The 16,766-nt window shown below is 40.5% G+C and overlaps 1 protein-coding gene across 4 annotated transcripts in view; it reads left to right on the top strand.

Annotated features, from left to right (window-relative positions):
- MYOF (myoferlin) overlaps positions 1-15,893 on the top strand; it is a 156,855-nt gene extending 140,962 nt beyond the window's left edge. For all 4 annotated transcript variants that reach the window (XM_083149355.1, XM_083149354.1, XM_083149353.1 and 1 more), the window contains 11 exons: positions 358-528; positions 943-1,091; positions 1,519-1,658; positions 2,052-2,140; positions 3,117-3,212; positions 5,543-5,684; positions 8,117-8,216; positions 10,105-10,280; positions 13,791-13,900; positions 14,253-14,400; positions 15,348-15,893. In XM_083149355.1, the coding sequence (XP_083005481.1) occupies positions 358-528; positions 943-1,091; positions 1,519-1,658; positions 2,052-2,140; positions 3,117-3,212; positions 5,543-5,684; positions 8,117-8,216; positions 10,105-10,280; positions 13,791-13,900; positions 14,253-14,400; positions 15,348-15,386 (1,360 nt within the window). In that variant the 3' untranslated portion in view covers positions 15,387-15,893. The remainder of the gene's footprint in view (positions 1-357; positions 529-942; positions 1,092-1,518; positions 1,659-2,051; positions 2,141-3,116; positions 3,213-5,542; positions 5,685-8,116; positions 8,217-10,104; positions 10,281-13,790; positions 13,901-14,252; positions 14,401-15,347) is intronic.
- The last annotated feature ends 873 nt before the right edge of the window (positions 15,894-16,766 follow it).

The following is a 16,766-nucleotide window of genomic DNA, read 5'->3' as shown; positions in this document are numbered from 1 at the left end:
TGCAGCTCCCCGGGAGTTACTGTACAGTATGTGATGAATCTGTAGATGTATGGCCGGCTTAATCTTTCTCTTATCCATAATATTTCCCCATCCTGGTGGTGTTGCCATAGGATGCCGTGCCGTGTGCACTCATTACGGTTATAATTGCAGATCCCAGTCTCATTGTTTTAAGTGTTTGTACTTTGGATCATGATACAATTTTTTGCTTTTTGGCTGCAGAACAAATGTATAAAGTTAGACGGTTCAAAACGTAGAAAACAAAAGTGCTTCTTTCTGATATTGGGAAATCCCTGCAGTATCCGTAACCTACAGTAAATGTGTTCTGACACCAAGTCCTTCTGGTCTGTGTTCCTGTAGAATGTATGAGCTGAGCTGCTTCTTGCCCCAAGAAAAAGACCTAAAGATTTCTGTGTATGATTACGATACTGTGACGCGGGATGAAAAAGTCGGAGAAACCAAAATAGACTTGGAAAACCGATTCCTGTCTCGGTTTGGGAGCCACTGCGGGTTGCCGCAGACTTACTGTATGTAAGTATCTGTGTACTCTCCTGAACATGATCAAATTGCATGTAGTACACCCTGTATTTACTTTCAGGCGCAACTGCACATGTACTATGGATAGCAGTGGTTGTATTTATTTATATGGCGCCACAAGGGTTCCGTAGTGCCTAACAGTACATAAATGAGCCAATAGCAAACTACAGTACAAGACATTTACAACATTAAAAGCATTTCTGCATCTGTTGAATGTATCGACTATCCTAAAGATTGAATGGGAGGAACAGACCGTTCTCAGTCAAATCACTTAAACAGCGAGATTAAGAGGGCGGGGTGGGGGAGGGGTAGGTAGTAATGTCTGCACATATGTAGATGTGTCAAGTTGGTTATTGTTTAGTAGTAGTAAATTGTTCCTAAATGCAGTTGTCTGTTTTCCCATTACAGATCCGGGATAAATCAGTGGAGGGATCAGCTAAAGCCCACTGAGATTTTGCAGACGGTCGCCCGTTTAAAGGGCACTCCCCCACCCGTGTATTCTGAGAATGGCACTAAAGTCAGCTTTCTCGGACGGGAGTACTCGCTGGAAGATTTGGGTGAGCTGATCAGCCCCCGTTCATTCTCTGTACTGTCCACACCATATTCCACAATCCCATTGTCCTCCTTCAATTATTTAGTGCATTTCATTTTAGCTATTTAGTTATTTACATTTTAAAAAGTAATCTGGTTTATACAATGTGCAGAATCTTTTTGTTTTAACCATTTAAAACTCTGGTCCGAGTGCATTGGCAATTACAAATGAAATGACACATTAGTTCCTGAATACCTAGTAGCATTATCTGTGTATCTCTTGCTGCCTGGCTGGGAGACTTGGACTGAGTGGGCTTATCTGTAGCTTCTATGGGAGAGCAGGTAGAAGTGGTAATTCCTTTTCTAGTCTGTTATCCCCACACACAGACCTTACTGTGATGTCCCTAATTAAATAACCTGCTTATTAATCGAACATGACCATTTTCTATCTAGAAGCGAACAAAAAAATACATCAGCATCTTGGACCTGCCAACGAGAGACTTGCTCTCTATGTAGTGCGAGGCCAAGGTCTTGTTCCGGAACATGTAGAAACGCGGACATTGTATAGCACCTTCCAGCCAAACCTCTCACAGGTAAGTCTGGTTCGTACTGGAGGATTGTTCCTAGGTATCTACAGTGTATGAATGGCAACATGCAGCGCACTAACTCTGGTAGTTCATTTGCCATTAAAACTGTCTGCATTCAATGAAACTTTTATCCACATGCGGTTCTCCGATTACAGTGTGTCCTCATGTGTAAAAGCGTATTTTCGCTCACAAAGAAGGTAGCACTTCCCAGCAGGTGTGGGAAATGTGCCTTCATACAAACGTCTGTTTCTGTGTTGATCTTGTTACTCTCTAGAGCAAGTTTGTAAGAATATAATTATCGAATACACATTGCTTCAGTTTATCAGCTTTGCAGGTTTTACCTTTTCGCCCAAAACACAAACCTTTAGATTTCTTAAATTGTGATTTCATTTCTCGCAGGGAAAACTGGAAATGTGGGTTGATGTCTTCCCCAAAAGCCTGGGAAACCCAGGGCCACCCTTCAATATCACACCCCGCAAAGCAAAAAAGTAAGTTTATGTAAACTGTTATTGGTTAAATACATGGCAAATACAAAGCACATCTCTTATATATTTGGCTACATCTGTCACTCAAAGTGTGTGAGTGTGTGTATAACGCTGGGTGGAGCCTCTTACTCACATGACTGACTCACATGACAGAGAACCAGCCCAGTGAGCCCACAGTGCCAGACACCCTCTGCCTCCCCATGTTGCCCAGCACTGCTACTCCACAGCCACCAGGTGAGCACCCCCCTCCCGCGATTCGCGGCAAAAACACATCCCTCCCCGTGACCCCCCTCCCGCGATTTGCGGCAAAAACACAACCCTACCCCGCGACCCCCCCCCCTCCCGCGAGTTTCGGCAAAAACGCCCCCCTACGTTTTCATATTCATTGTCATGTGTCCACATGGACACCAATGAAGTGCCACACTTATGTCAACATTTACATGTGTTGACCTTTCTGTGTTGATTTTTTTCTTGTGGCGATTTGCTTCACACCCCCCCCCCCCACTCCCGCGATTCACGGCACACACACACACCCCCTGTGACCCCCCCCCTCCCGCGATTCTCCGCACCCCACCCCGTGACCCCCCCCTCCCGCAATTTGCGGCACACCCCCCGCGACCCCCCTCCCACGATTCACCGCAACCCCCCTTCAGCGATTCTCTGCAACCCCTCCCGCTATTCGCGGACACCCAAGTTGCAATACAGGCATCTTTCATACAATTCTAACAATATTTCTCATATACAAACGTTCACAAATAAAGGGGGCGCAGCCCCTTACGCCGGCGTGAAGAGCGCCCGTAGGGCGTGATGAATCACCTAGTTCATAATAATTACCCAGGAGATATTTATATAAATACAGTGTGTATATATCATTTCAAAAAATATATGCTCAATAATTGCTTATTTTACATATTGCATAGTGCAGTAGTATTAGTACAAATGTTTCTTGTGCTCTTTCTAATGTTTTCTGTGTTACTAGATACATTCTCCGGGTGATTGTATGGAATACCAAAGATGTCATCCTGGATGAGAAGAGTATTACAGGGGAGGAAATGAGCGACATTTACGTGAAAGGGTACGTGATATATCCATGGTTATTGCCATTATATGGTAGGAAGGGCAAATGGCTAAATCCACCTCCCTTTTTTTGAGGTGAAGTTCCGCCAGTGACTACTAGAGGTCACTTGATTGGCCAAATGACTGCTTAGCACAGCTACTGTGGGTCCTGACCTTCTCAGCATGGGGTTGCGACTCCATGTTTCTTGACAATCAGGCTGATGACTTCTCTAATCTCAGTCAGTGATTCAAGGAGTCTGAAAAATCTGTTGAACTGTCTGTTCAGACTCCTTTTATTTTGTGCCTCCACAATGCTGCCATGCATGTGGTGTCTGCTGATTACATGTGATGGCCTTCTGCATACCTCACAATTTTTGGGCTCTTTTGAAGAGGGACACAGACGTGCGCCCCAAAAATCAGGGGGCGTGGCTATCCAGAAAGGGGAAGTGGCCTATAGGTGCATCTTCACACGAGGCCATGCCCCTGTTTTGACGCTGTGGTGCTCGTTTATTCACCACTGCTCAGTAGCTGACAGGGGGGGACTCCCAACAGCCGCAGACCCCCCACCCCCTGCTGAGGGACACTGCCGTTCCCGCATGGCTAATTGGAAATAATGGCTAAATCCTGTTTTGTAGACCTCATTTCTGTACCAAACACGGAGTGAATAAATATCTGATTTGAGGGGTTCACCCAAGCTATGGACTTTCTCATTCCTGTACATAAAGAGAAATTCATATTTTTACATTACATTCTCATTGAATATAATGTGTTATTATCTATATAGACAATTTTATTGTTGAAATTATTATTTTTTAATTGCTTTTTAGCAAACGTTTTCAAGGCTTGTATTTTTTTTAAATCTAAAATGAGACCTTTAGAATGTAAAGATCCGTACTATAGACCGGACTCGGTTTTCAATGTACATTTTTTACGTTCAGTTAAGGGTTTTATGTTTTACTTTAATTCATTTTTATTTATTTATGTTTAGCATGTAATGTTTTTTTCCCCCATGTTCTTGTTTTTTATTTTAGTTTTTTTAAGATAATAAATTTTTTTAACTTTGTTCGTATACAATAAAAAGCCAATGTTTCCAACCCAGAAAAACCTCTGCAGAAAAGCTAACCTGTCGGGCAGCTTTGTATGTATAAGAATGCGTTATAATGCCAATCTTTATTTAAGAATTCTTTAAGCCTTATTCTATGCATCAACGTTGTCATTTTGCACCTAAATCTTTATCGTTGGATACCATCTTCCTCCGTTTTGGGAGGTCCCCTGAAAATAAGGTAGCATTTAGAAGTGTGACCCATTTGGTGTAGTAACTTCCGGCACTTGGGCATGTTAATATCTTACATTGTGCTCAACCGTCTCTGCTTGGGAGTCCTGGGGGGAAATTTTAATAGGATGAGCGATTCAGAAAGTGAAAGATTTTCTAAGAAATCTCCAGTAAAAACTGGATATTTTTTAGAAAATCTCTTTCTGGGTTGAATCAACTTTCTGGGTTGGAAACATTGGCTTTTTATTGTATAAGGACACATTTAATAAAAAGCCAATGTTTCCAGTTTGATTCTGCAATGTAGATTGCCACTTTAAAAAAACCTGGAGATTCCTCACCAAATCTCACTTTCTGAATCTCTCATCCTATTAAATTTCACCCCTGATTTCTAGGAGGGTATTTATTGAAGCATAGAGAGATGAAGTACTTACCAATCCTCTTCTAAGTTGTTATACATGCTGTGTTTACCCTTGGAGTGCCAACATCTGAGAGATTTTCTAAATATCTGCTAAAAATGTCAGCATCACTCCACATTTGTTATATAAATTCAAATAGATGTTGTGGAAAAAAAGATAATTCTTATGAGGTAAACATTACAGGTCATTATGATGAATAAAAATGTTTGTTGGCAATTTTCACACCTATCTTGACAAATTCACTTGGCACTCAAAGGGTTAAAAAATGTCTGTTCAGGTCCAAAGTGAATTTTTTAGGAAATTTATTTTTATTTTTTTTACATTTTTTTATTTGAATTATTTAATGCTGTTTTCAGCATCTAAAACTAGTTATGTAAAAGGACCGGGACTGGTGCCCTGAATTGGCTTATTATCTCTGGTGTTTGTTTTGGCTAAATGAGCCCCAGATGAGTACACTAGCCGTCGGAGGTCAGGCCAATCCTGCGTCTAAAGATTTCAGCTTCCTGCACTTGTTACTTGATTTCATGGCTGGGCGGCGGAGATCAGCATGTGGAATAAGTCTGCAGTTTGTAATCAGTGAAACCTTTTTTTGGATAGTACCAAAAGCGCTAGTTAAGGAGGTCACATAAAACCCAAATATGTTTGCGTATTACTTTTCAGTTGGATTCCTGGCAATGAAGAAAATAAGCAGAAAACAGATGTGCACTATCGGTCACTGGACGGTGAAGGAAACTTTAACTGGCGATTTGTTTTCCCATTTGAATATCTTCCAGCGGAACAACTCTGTATTATTTCTAAGAAGGTGGGCGCCTCATACATTGCCGTGCCTGTATTATATACGCTGAGCGGAAAGCACCAGATTCCTGTGTGTGTGGTAGACATATGCTCCTGCAGACGTTATAAGATGAAGAGTTGAGCGCTGCCAATGTGCCTAACGCAGGTTGTTGAAGCCAAGGGAAAGATACTGGGTGAACACTACGGGTGAAATGTAATATGTTTTTTTAAAGCGGCAATCATTTCCACGGCAAAAGCAGTTTCATTTTGCAGTATAAAGGATTGCCGCTTTAAAAAAAATATTTGAGATTTCTTGCCAAATCTCTCGTTTTCGGATTCGCTCACCCTATTACATTTCATCCTATTTATATTTTGTTTGTGCATTTTTATGTGTGCTTGTGTATGCGCGTCTATATATAGATGTGTCCTCTTGCGCTTATACCGCTGATACACCAAATATCATCCTTAGACTTTCAGCTTTAATTTGAGGGTATTTACATCCAAATCAGGGGAACGGTGTAGGAATTATAAAGGTTTCTATTTGTGCCACCCACTTTTTAAGGGACCAAAAGTAAAGCCCCGTACACATGGGGGAGATATATTGCTGAGCAATATATTGCTCTGTGTCTCCTGTTCATCAGCGACCAGAGATGGTCGCTGATGAAACAGAAACTTCCAGGGGGAGCCCGCCAGTGCACACTCCCATCGCGGGCAATATGGTCGCTCAGCGACCATATTTCTAGCGATATTACACAAAATCGCCCCCGTGTGTACGCACCTTAATGGGACCATCAACTCAACAGCTATTTCATGGACAGGTGTGGGCTATTCCCTCGTCATTTAATTGTCAATTAAGCAGGTGAAAGGTCTGTAGTCGATTCCAGGTGTTGACATTTGGATTCTGTTTCTGACGACTCTCAATATGAGAAATCTGTCACGATCAGGGAAGCAAACCATCATTAGGCTGAAAAATCTAAAGAAATCCATCAGAGATGGCAAAAACATTAGGTGTGGCCAAATCAACTTTTTGACACTTTCTTAAAAAGAAAACGCACCGGAGAGCTCAGCAACACCAAAAGACCATGGAAAACTGTGGTGGATGACAGAAGAAGTCCTTCACTGGTGAAGAAAAACCCCTTCTCAACAGTTGAACACTCTCCAGGAGGTAGGTGTATGTGTCAATATCCAAGAGAAGACTTATATGCATGAATATAGATGGTTCACCACAAGATGTAAACCATTGGTAAGCCTCAAAAACAGGAAGACTAAACTGAAGGAAAAATGCCCTAAGAACAAGCTGGAACTGAAGACCTTTTCAGTAGAGGCCTGGCAGAGCATCACCAGGGATGAAACCGAGCGTCTAGTGATGTCTATGCATTCCAAACTTCATGCTGTAATTGACTGCAAAGGATTTGAAATAAAGTATTAAAGTGAAAGTTTGATTTAGGATTGTTTAGTTTGTCCCATTACTTTTGGACCCTTAATAAGTGGGCGGCAAATATAGAAACCGTTGTAATTCCTACACCATTCACCTGATTTAGATGTAAATTAAAGCTGAAAGTCTGCAGTTATAGCACATCTTGTTGGTTTCATTTCAAATCCATTGTGGTGGTGTATAGAGCCCAAAATATGAACACTGTCACTGTTCCAATATTTATGGACCTGACTGTATATCTGTGCACATATGTATACGAAATGCTAAGACTGCAGCTTTTCTCATGACAAATTCTGTTGTCCTTTTGTGTAGAGTCACACTGTCGCACACAAATATACAAACGTTGCATATCAAATTAATCGGTGTGGTTTTCTGGTGCATCCCAATTTCTAAACCTTGTGACTGAAGGAGCCCGTACATGTGTGGGCTCAATCCCCTGACCCGCTTTAACCGACTAACATGCTTAATGTTGCCAATACACTGAGCGATCGCTAATCAATGTGTAAAAAAAATGTCCAGGTTCAGCGAACCTCTTGAGAATCAGGATATTTTAAGCATGTTTAATATCCCTGGTCACCTGGCGCAACTGTCAGGGGACCGGGGGGATTTCCAAGATACAAGTCTGGTGTATGGGCCCCATAACTCTCAATTCTGCAAAAAGACTCCAACAATAGCAGTGTCTTATGGGACCTGAAGGGGCCACTTGGCGTGACTGTTGCATTGATGTATGAGTACACCTTTTTTGTATAATTGTTTTGGTTTTGTTTAGATTTAGCATTCTATTCAAGCACTTGTTAGTATTACATTTTTAAGAACCCGGATTAAATACAACTCCAGAAAAAATGTCAGTTTTCTCAGTGATGCTTTATTGCGTTTACTCTAAGTTATTAATGGGTTAACGCTGGAGGAATCAGTTGGCGTCTTGTATATAATACAAGTTGATCAGTTCTATATTGAATTATTGGAAACCATTGACAAAAGAAACAAGAGTGTCTATGACCTAACGTCTCTCTGGTATATTTCAGGAACATTTCTGGAGCCTTGATAAAACAGAATTTAAGCTACCACCAAAACTATTACTTCAAATCTGGGACAATGACAAATTTTCCTTGGATGACTACTTAGGTATGGATTTCCAGGTTTTAGTTTTGATACATTGATGGTTGCAATTCCTTTTCCCTAATACACTTCATTAAAAGAAGTTGAAGAAATTGAATTAAACCTTCATCTCTAGAGGGCCCCCCATCGCTTTCCAGAGTACGCTCTGCGCAGCCCCCGGTGACACCGCTGTGCTTCATATTCTTGGGTGATTTAAGTATGTTTACAAATATGCTGATTTGTTGCGATGCTGTGGGCAGGCAAAGTGACACACTGCCTCGTATTTATGAAACGATGGACAACTTTTCAATTTTTATTGAGATCAACGTCCGCTTTTAATTTCTTAACAGCCAATCGGGTGAGGCATATGGTTCTCATTAGTAAGACACCCCCGGCCTTGAGACTGACCAGTTGCTTCTCTAAAATACATGTATGACAAGCCATATGTTCTCCATGCGTGCAGGAGGAAAGGCGATGGCCTCTGGGGAAAGTTGTAAATCAGAAAGACACTTTTACTAGTGTGCTGACTGAGTCATAAAAAGCTTTTACCCAAATTATTGATCTAACAATAACCTGTTAGTCTTTGACCTGGTCTTCCACAGAGAGGTGCTGATGGCGTTAATCAAAAGGGCAAATCTATTAAAATGTCCAGTGGAAGGCTCCGAGCAAAAGGGCTCATTGGCTTTGGGTAACTGCTCAGCTTTTAGGAGTGTTTTGAAGCTTGACCACACTGAGATGTGTATATAAATGCCTCCCATTTTTACTGGAATTTAATCAAATTGTCCTCTTGTATGTACTTTAGAACAATGTGATTAGGAAAACCATTGCTATAAGTAGGTGGAATACTACATCCTAAGAGCATTTATAAATCTCATTAAACATTAATGACTGATTTGGCATAACGGAGTTCCGTGTATTTTACTGATAAGCAAGTTTGCATGAGAATGTCGATCTGGCCATAATGCGGACATTTATAATTTTGTCAACACTGAAGTAACAATATGATTAGAACTGTCCCGATGCAGCTCTCACTTCGGTGTTTCAGGTATAGTTAGGGGCCAGATGCACTAAGCTTCAAGTGGACAGTGATAAACAACCAGCCAATCAGCTCCTACCTGCCATTTTACAGGCTTGGTTTGAAATATGACAGTTAGGAGCTGGTTGTTTATCAGTTTAGTGGTAACTCCTAACCCTCTGTTCCTCTGTGCCTAACACTTACTTTTAACTCCAATAATCTAACCCTAAACATCCCCCGCAGTGCCTAATTCTAACCCTCCTTTCCATCAGCCTAAATCTAGGTACACACAAGACCATATATCCCAATATATCGTTTTTGACATGGAACACCATGATATATCATTCACATTGTCTTGTGCGGATGCCTGATTTGCATGTTCCCGCTGTCATTAGCCAAGTCTTTTGGTCAACCAGTAGGCCAGCGATGCTCCATCACCCCCTACATCAGCACTTGCAGAGTCCCGACTCCCGTCACCCACGATATAGGCAGGGTACACATCACTGTAATGTGTGCTCAATTTACCCCTAATCCTCCCTCTATTCCCTAACAACCTTCCCTCATGTAGCCAATCAGTAACCCTCTCTAGTTCCTATTACTAACCTGACCTACCATAAGAATGTCAACATTTTTCATGTTGACTTTGTGGACAAGTTGACATTCTGCAGATGTTGGCAGTCACTATAACTCTATTCCTGCGGCTCTATAGATTGGCTCACAGCACTGTATGCATCTACTTTTGGAAGAGGCTCCAGAACATTTTTTTTGTACTGTGAATCCGGTGAATGCACATAGTGTTCGGTGGGATTTATATTGTTCACTCTAATGCCAAGAAAACTATATTTAATACAGGATGCACAGTAAGACACCGGTGATGAAATCTATATTTGCACTCTCTAGGTTTTGTTGAACTTGATTTACACCGCACCGTAATCCCAGCCAAAACCTCCCAGAAGTGCAGCCTGGATATGATGGACAATGCCAAACCATCGAAGGTTGCCTCTCTCTTTGAACAGAAGTCCATGAGAGGATGGTGGCCTTGTTACGCCGAGCAGGATGGGAAACGTATAATGGCTGTAAGCATCATCTTCATTCTAACTTTTAATCCTATTCTTCAACTAAACCCAGTATTTCTGTACAGTAATTCTTTGCCAGATTATGGGCCGGATTCTCTAAGCTTCAAAAGTGATAAAATGGAGAGTGATAAACAGCCAGCCAATCAGCTCCTGCCTGATATTTTTCAAACAGTCTGTGACATGACAGGTAGGAGCTGATTGGCTGGCTGTTTATCACTCTCCATTTTATCACTTTTGAAGCTTAGAGAATCTGGCCCTATATCACTTCGATATAGACAGAACGACCACATTTATTTAGAAAGCATGTGCACAGATTAGCGTATTCAAACTAGAGAATAGTATCCAAACAATGGCGCTCGTGCAAGGCTGGAATGACAGGTAATCCAAAGAATATGAAACTGGCTCGCTGTACTGATGGGAAATGCTGAGAGAACCGGTCCTCTTATGACTGAACACATTACTGTTTTCCTTTTCTTGCTAATTACATGTTTTTCAGATCTTTCATCCTTTGAAACTGCTCTATTTTATTAGCAAATGAATGATTCATTATGCCAGATTGCTACATATTGCAGCTTGTCCAATGACTGATGCAATAATGTACCCGTCTGGTATGTGGCCTACTGTATGTACATCTTTTACTTCTTTTTTTTTTTTTTTTTTTTTTACTGTCAGTCTATAAAAATCTAAAGGCAGCTACAGTAACGGATAGAGGTTTTGGGAATGGTTAGTGCACGGTTCTGAAATCCTTAACCAGAGTCCATGCTAGTGTTGTAGGGAAAGGTTCTGTTACAAATGGCTGTGGTCAGGATGCCAATAGTCAGAATCCTGACGGTCGCAATGATGGCAGATTTGGCGAGTACCCACCTCTCCTGGTAGCATTACCATTAAACATAACCCAACGGGAATACTGACTGCTGGAGCCTTTTGGTATTGTGATCCTTAGGATTTCACATTCAGGATTCTGACCACACTCCATATGGGGAAGCAGTCTCCAGTTGATCAGTGTAGGTTGCAGCTTCAATAAGCAAAGGAGGGGGGACACCATTCCCACATACTTTTTGGATATCCATGATATGAATGGTCAAATTCAGACTCCACAGAGCTGGCCATTTGTCTTCCCCCTAGACCTGCTATTGAGTTAATGTTGGGCAAATGGATATACCCAAGCTAAATGTTCTTGTGCTTTGCTATGTTTTGGGGCTCTCTTCCTTCTCTAAGAATGACAAGGCTTTAGATGGTAATAAATCAAGGGGGATCCACTACTAATTGGGACACCTCTCCTGGTCCAGACATGGGCGCCTTTCAAGCACCCCTCAGAATAAAGTTTTGAGGTGCAAGATACATTTAATGTAGCGCACATCATGCAGTTAGTTGTATTGACTGTAGTTAGGGAGTCGTTCGACCAGAGTGAGCAATCTGATTTGAAATTGAGCAATAGGGTAAGGAAACCTGTGGCTGTTGGCCAACGGTCATGCCATATACCACAGGCAGGGAATAGAATTAATGTAAGTGGCATTTAATGCAGGCGGAGATTGGAATCTGTACCTTGTTGGAAACTAGAGAATGAAACATCTGCTGATTTGATACAGGTCAAGTATGTAGGAGAAATGCAATATAATGCATGTGCCTCTGAAGATCGCAGTGTTAGCCAGGAACAGATCAGGATCATGCTGTACACTAGATGCTATGTCACAGGAAAAACACGCTATGACATAAAGAACATAAAGTACAGACGAACATGGCCCAGGAGAGCGTGAAGCTCAACAACCTTCGTTACAGGGAAAGCCAGAATTGTAATGGCCAGACAACAGGTGCAGCTTGTTAATTGCTGGAGAAAGGAGTAAAGATTAACTATAAAGCTGCTAGAATCGCAAAAGATCAGGGTTAAGCTGCTGCCATAAAGTTTACAATCTGTAGAAACCCAAGCTACAGTATTATGTCCTGTGGACCTATGGACTTGTAGTCATGGGCACCATGGTGGCATTTTTCAGGAGTCTTAATTGTCTTCTATCTGGAAGATATCCCATTGAAAGCCCAAACAATTATAAACTAGTTCCTTCAGTAGTAATGTCTGTCTAATCCGGGTACAGATACTGCAATGGATTTTGTTAGTTATCCTGCACCTCCTCAAGCTATAATGGGAGAATATTAATGCGAAAGATGTGATGCCGTAACTATGATCTACATTCCAGTGCTAGATAACTGGGAGAGCTTGGTTAATTCTGCCAAGATTAGAAGAGGTGAATGACCCTACTGTATTTTGCACTGTATATGTCTTTTTCAAGATGTTCAGGATGTTGAGGCCACAAGAGGAATCTAATGGTGGTACTGTAAATTTCCTTTGACTTGTGGGAAAAGTGGCATGAAATCATATATATAAAAAAATTTTTTTTACTGTGATGTAAGGCATTTTGTATTTTAGAGGATTAGGTTTGTTTTATGCTACTAAAGATTCATTTGGGATATCCTATTAGCCGCTATTTACCGCTGCGAATAGATTCCAAGGTGTTCTCTATTGACAGGGTATTTTTTCAAGCAAAATCAGGCTAAAATAGCCCTAATAGGATACATTATATTGTCAGAATTAAAAGCCTTAAACGTTGTTTTGTGTATGTACTCTAAAAGTATCTTTTCCGTTTTTTAGCTTTTTATCTTTTAACTATTTCATATATACTTGATCACTTATGGTGCCCATATACTTAACCGATTTGGGTCGATTTGCCAAGAAACCTGCCCAAATCAGATGTTTGACAACCCCTACAACCTGATGCATGGTCCCGTGGGGGTCGGACAGGCTGCACATTAAATTTATCGGATCTGACCAATCAGTGGCACATCGCGGGTGATTTTTAGCACCCGCAGTGTGTTGGGTCCGATCCTAGGTATGCCAGTGGTGAAGCGGCTGCTGAATTTGAAAAAAATATTTTGAAAAGATTGGCCGGACGCTGATTGGCTGAGCGAATTCTCTCAGCCAATAAGATGGGAGGCTGACAACTGGCTAAGAATTCTCTCAGCCAATAACCGACCACCCAGTCTTTTTTCAAAATATTTTTTCAAATTCACCAGCCGCTTTCCACCCTGCCACCAGGCAAAAGCTCCCAACCGCCGGCTTTTTTATGCACTAATTTCTTCCTTTTGCAGTACTGACTAACTATGACATTTTACCATTTTCAGGCCTGGCTTTGTCCCTTGGTTACGTAGGTGTGTGTAATAGAACTACATACATTACACTTGTAGCCATCTGTGTAAATGTAAGCTGTACTTTACTGCAATAACAGTCTTCCAACTGTTTACACATTGCTGTCATCAGAGATTGAAGACCAACAAGCTATATCACTTAAGGACTAATTAGCATTGTTGCCATTATATCGGCCATTGTTGCTTTCACACAAAATGACCGGATCGGGCTCATGAGAGAGTCGCTTAAAAGCTACAATACATTATTTTCCCTAAACAATCACAGTAAGGTGTTTAATGAAATGTCATGAACCTGTTTTCATTTGCCAAAAGGGAAAAATTGAGCTGACTCTGGAGGTCCTAAATGAAAAAGAGACAGAAGAAAGGCCAGCTGGCAAGGGACGTGATGAACCCAACATGAACCCCAAGTTAGACCCACCAAAGTGAGAGGTTTTTCATGTTCAGTCACTGGTGTTGGGAATGACTGTAGTATCTATCGTACTTGCATTTGGATCCTCTGCCAACTGGGTCCAGAACAGACTTCTGGTTTGGCAACAGTCTGATAGCTTTATAGTTTTTCTGGTTTTACTGTCTCCCGTTCTTCCTAGAACATGATATTCTTTATCCTCTTGCTTTCCTATTTTACAGGCTGACTTTTTTTTGTTTTTTCCTTTCTTCTCATGCAGTTAATTATTAATTGAATCGCATTTATTTTGCTCGGCTTAAACTACCAAACTCTTTCTTTCTCCTTTGCTGTTTGTTAGTGTGATTAATATTGTTTCTTTCAAAATGCAGCCGACCAGAAACCTCCTTCCTTTGGTTCACAAACCCATGCAAGACCATGAAATTTATTGTGTGGCGCAGATTTAAATGGATTTTCATTGGCCTTATCGTCCTGCTGCTCGTACTGCTTTTCCTTGGAATATTTTTGTATTCCTTGCCGGTAGGTTTGTGTGTGTTTGTGTGTGTGTGTTGTTACACTTCTGCAATTGGTCGATTGAATAGATTTATTATTATCCCTTTTGAGTGCCAACATCTGTGAGCTGTGCCAAATATTGGCTAAAAATACCAGCGCTGTTCACATTTGTTATATAAATTCAAATAAAAAATATCTAAAAAAAGATTATTTCCTGTATGAAGTAAACATTACAGGTCGTTATGATGAATAAAAATGTTTGATTGGCAATTTTCACACCAATTTTGACAAATTCACTTGGCAATCAAAGTATTTATTAGTATTTACCGCACTTAACGATCTTGTTTAATAAAGCGTAATGATGGCTTATGTTTCCTAGATGTATTATTCTTACAGGTAGTGTAATGGTGTGTACGTATGGTGCAATCCAGCATGAGATTTTGTCTATATAGTCAAAATCGCATGCAAATCGCACAGGTTTTTACCTTGCAATCCTGATGCGCTCTCCCATGACGGCACAAATCGAAACCCAGATAGACAGGGCAGCAATAACTATATAGTGGAAATCTAATGCAGATTGTATGAATTGTATGTAAATAGTACAGAGATGGAATCTATATCGAATAGCAAGGGAATCTAATCGTGTGTACACATTAGTTATAATTAATTTTTGGATTTATTTAATGTTTTCCTTTTCTATACATAAAATGTTTGCTCGTGGAACTGTAAACAGACCAGTGACCTGCCACCTACCCCTGTTAGAATGTTTACAGTACAAAGCGATAGTCAAATATTTCAGTTAAAACAAGATATGTAAAATATTAAATTAATAACTTATATATAAAAGCAACCCAAGCTGTTTTGACACTCGTGTTACTTGGTGTTTTATGTAACTTTTTTCTTCGTTTTATAACCAATTCATAAATATCGTCACATGTTAATATTGGCAACTTTTTTTTTTCTCCTTTTTGTAGAACTATATTTCAATGAAGATTGTGAAACCGTTTCAATAACGATTGCGAAACCGAACACATGGAGGCCAAACACTATTCTGAAGAACATCTGCATTTTATATGTTCTGTACACTGGCCTGGATCCTGAAAAACCTTTTTTCTTAGATTTAACCTTGTTCGCTTGTCTGCTATATATAATAAATGAGACCTAAAACCAAGGTTACAGAAGGTTCATAGGGTCATAACTTGTCAACTGAGTTGTGAAAAATATTTTTTATTTAAAAAAAAAAAGAAACACCTCAGGTGTGGGTCCATAATACATTTACTGCCACCCCCCCCCCAGTCACGTCTTCCGTTCTTACTGTTCAATGTAAATCGAGAGGGCCAAATATGTATTCCCATAAGTGTTTATATTATAGTAATAAATAATAATGTTTAATAAAGATAAGTTTGTGTACATGTAAATGAGGGAACAAAACAAAGCACCGTTATATTCTTGTACTTTTTATATAGTAATTTTACAATTATATTGAAGTACTGTATACACTAAATAAATGTCACTTTTTTCAACTTTTCTGTCCAGAATTAAGATTATTTTTTTTTTCGTATGCTCGGTATAACAACTTGGGTCTAGTGCAGAGTTGACTGCCAATCAGGCATATGTATAGTTTTACTGTTGGTTGGGAGATTTAACATTAAAATAGAAAAGGGATACAGGTTGAGTATCCCTTAATCAGCTGGATAACTGATTATTCCGTATTTTGGTGTAATTTTATATTTGAATTAGGTATCTTGCATTTATGTTGTATAAACACATCAAACACACAAATATATTTTATTTGTGCATGAAACAAGGTTTTAAAACATGTTTGTGTACAATCTCAGACACTGAGTTGAATGCCAAGAAATCATGTCCTTGCACATATTTAGTGCCAGTTATGTTATTTTCCATTAGTGCCAGTTAGATGTAGGTTTTTAGCAAAAAAATAGGTACTTGTGTATTGTCACAGCGCCCATCGCATCCCATACCATAAGGCATACGATATCGCGCGATGTTGTACAATGTCATACACGTTTAAAATTGTATGACATTGTATATGGCATACAATGCAATGGGATGCGATAAAAAATTGTATAAGCACCCTAATGGGTGCTTACAATGTTAAATGCACCCACACGCTACCCCCACTATAAACGTGAACCCGCAGCGTGGCGAGCGCAGCGGTATGCGTCCTACGACCTTTTCATACCCCCACTATCCACGTCGGCGTGGAGTTGATTTTATAAAGTGTGGCGAGCGCAGCGCATAACTTCACAGGTATACGCTTCCCCTCGCGGGGCTCGCCACGCTTCGGGCTCGCTGTGCTCGCCACACTATATAAAATCAACTCCACGCCGACGTGGATAGTGGGGGTATGCAAAGGTCGTAGGACGCGTACC

This window comes from Crinia signifera, chromosome 6 (genome assembly GCF_055691185.1).
Source record: "Crinia signifera chromosome 6, ASM5569118v1, whole genome shotgun sequence".
Lineage (NCBI taxonomy): Eukaryota > Metazoa > Chordata > Amphibia > Anura > Myobatrachidae > Crinia > Crinia signifera.
The sequence above is the reverse complement of the archived record's forward strand: the minus strand, read 5'-3'. Positions and strand labels throughout refer to the sequence as shown.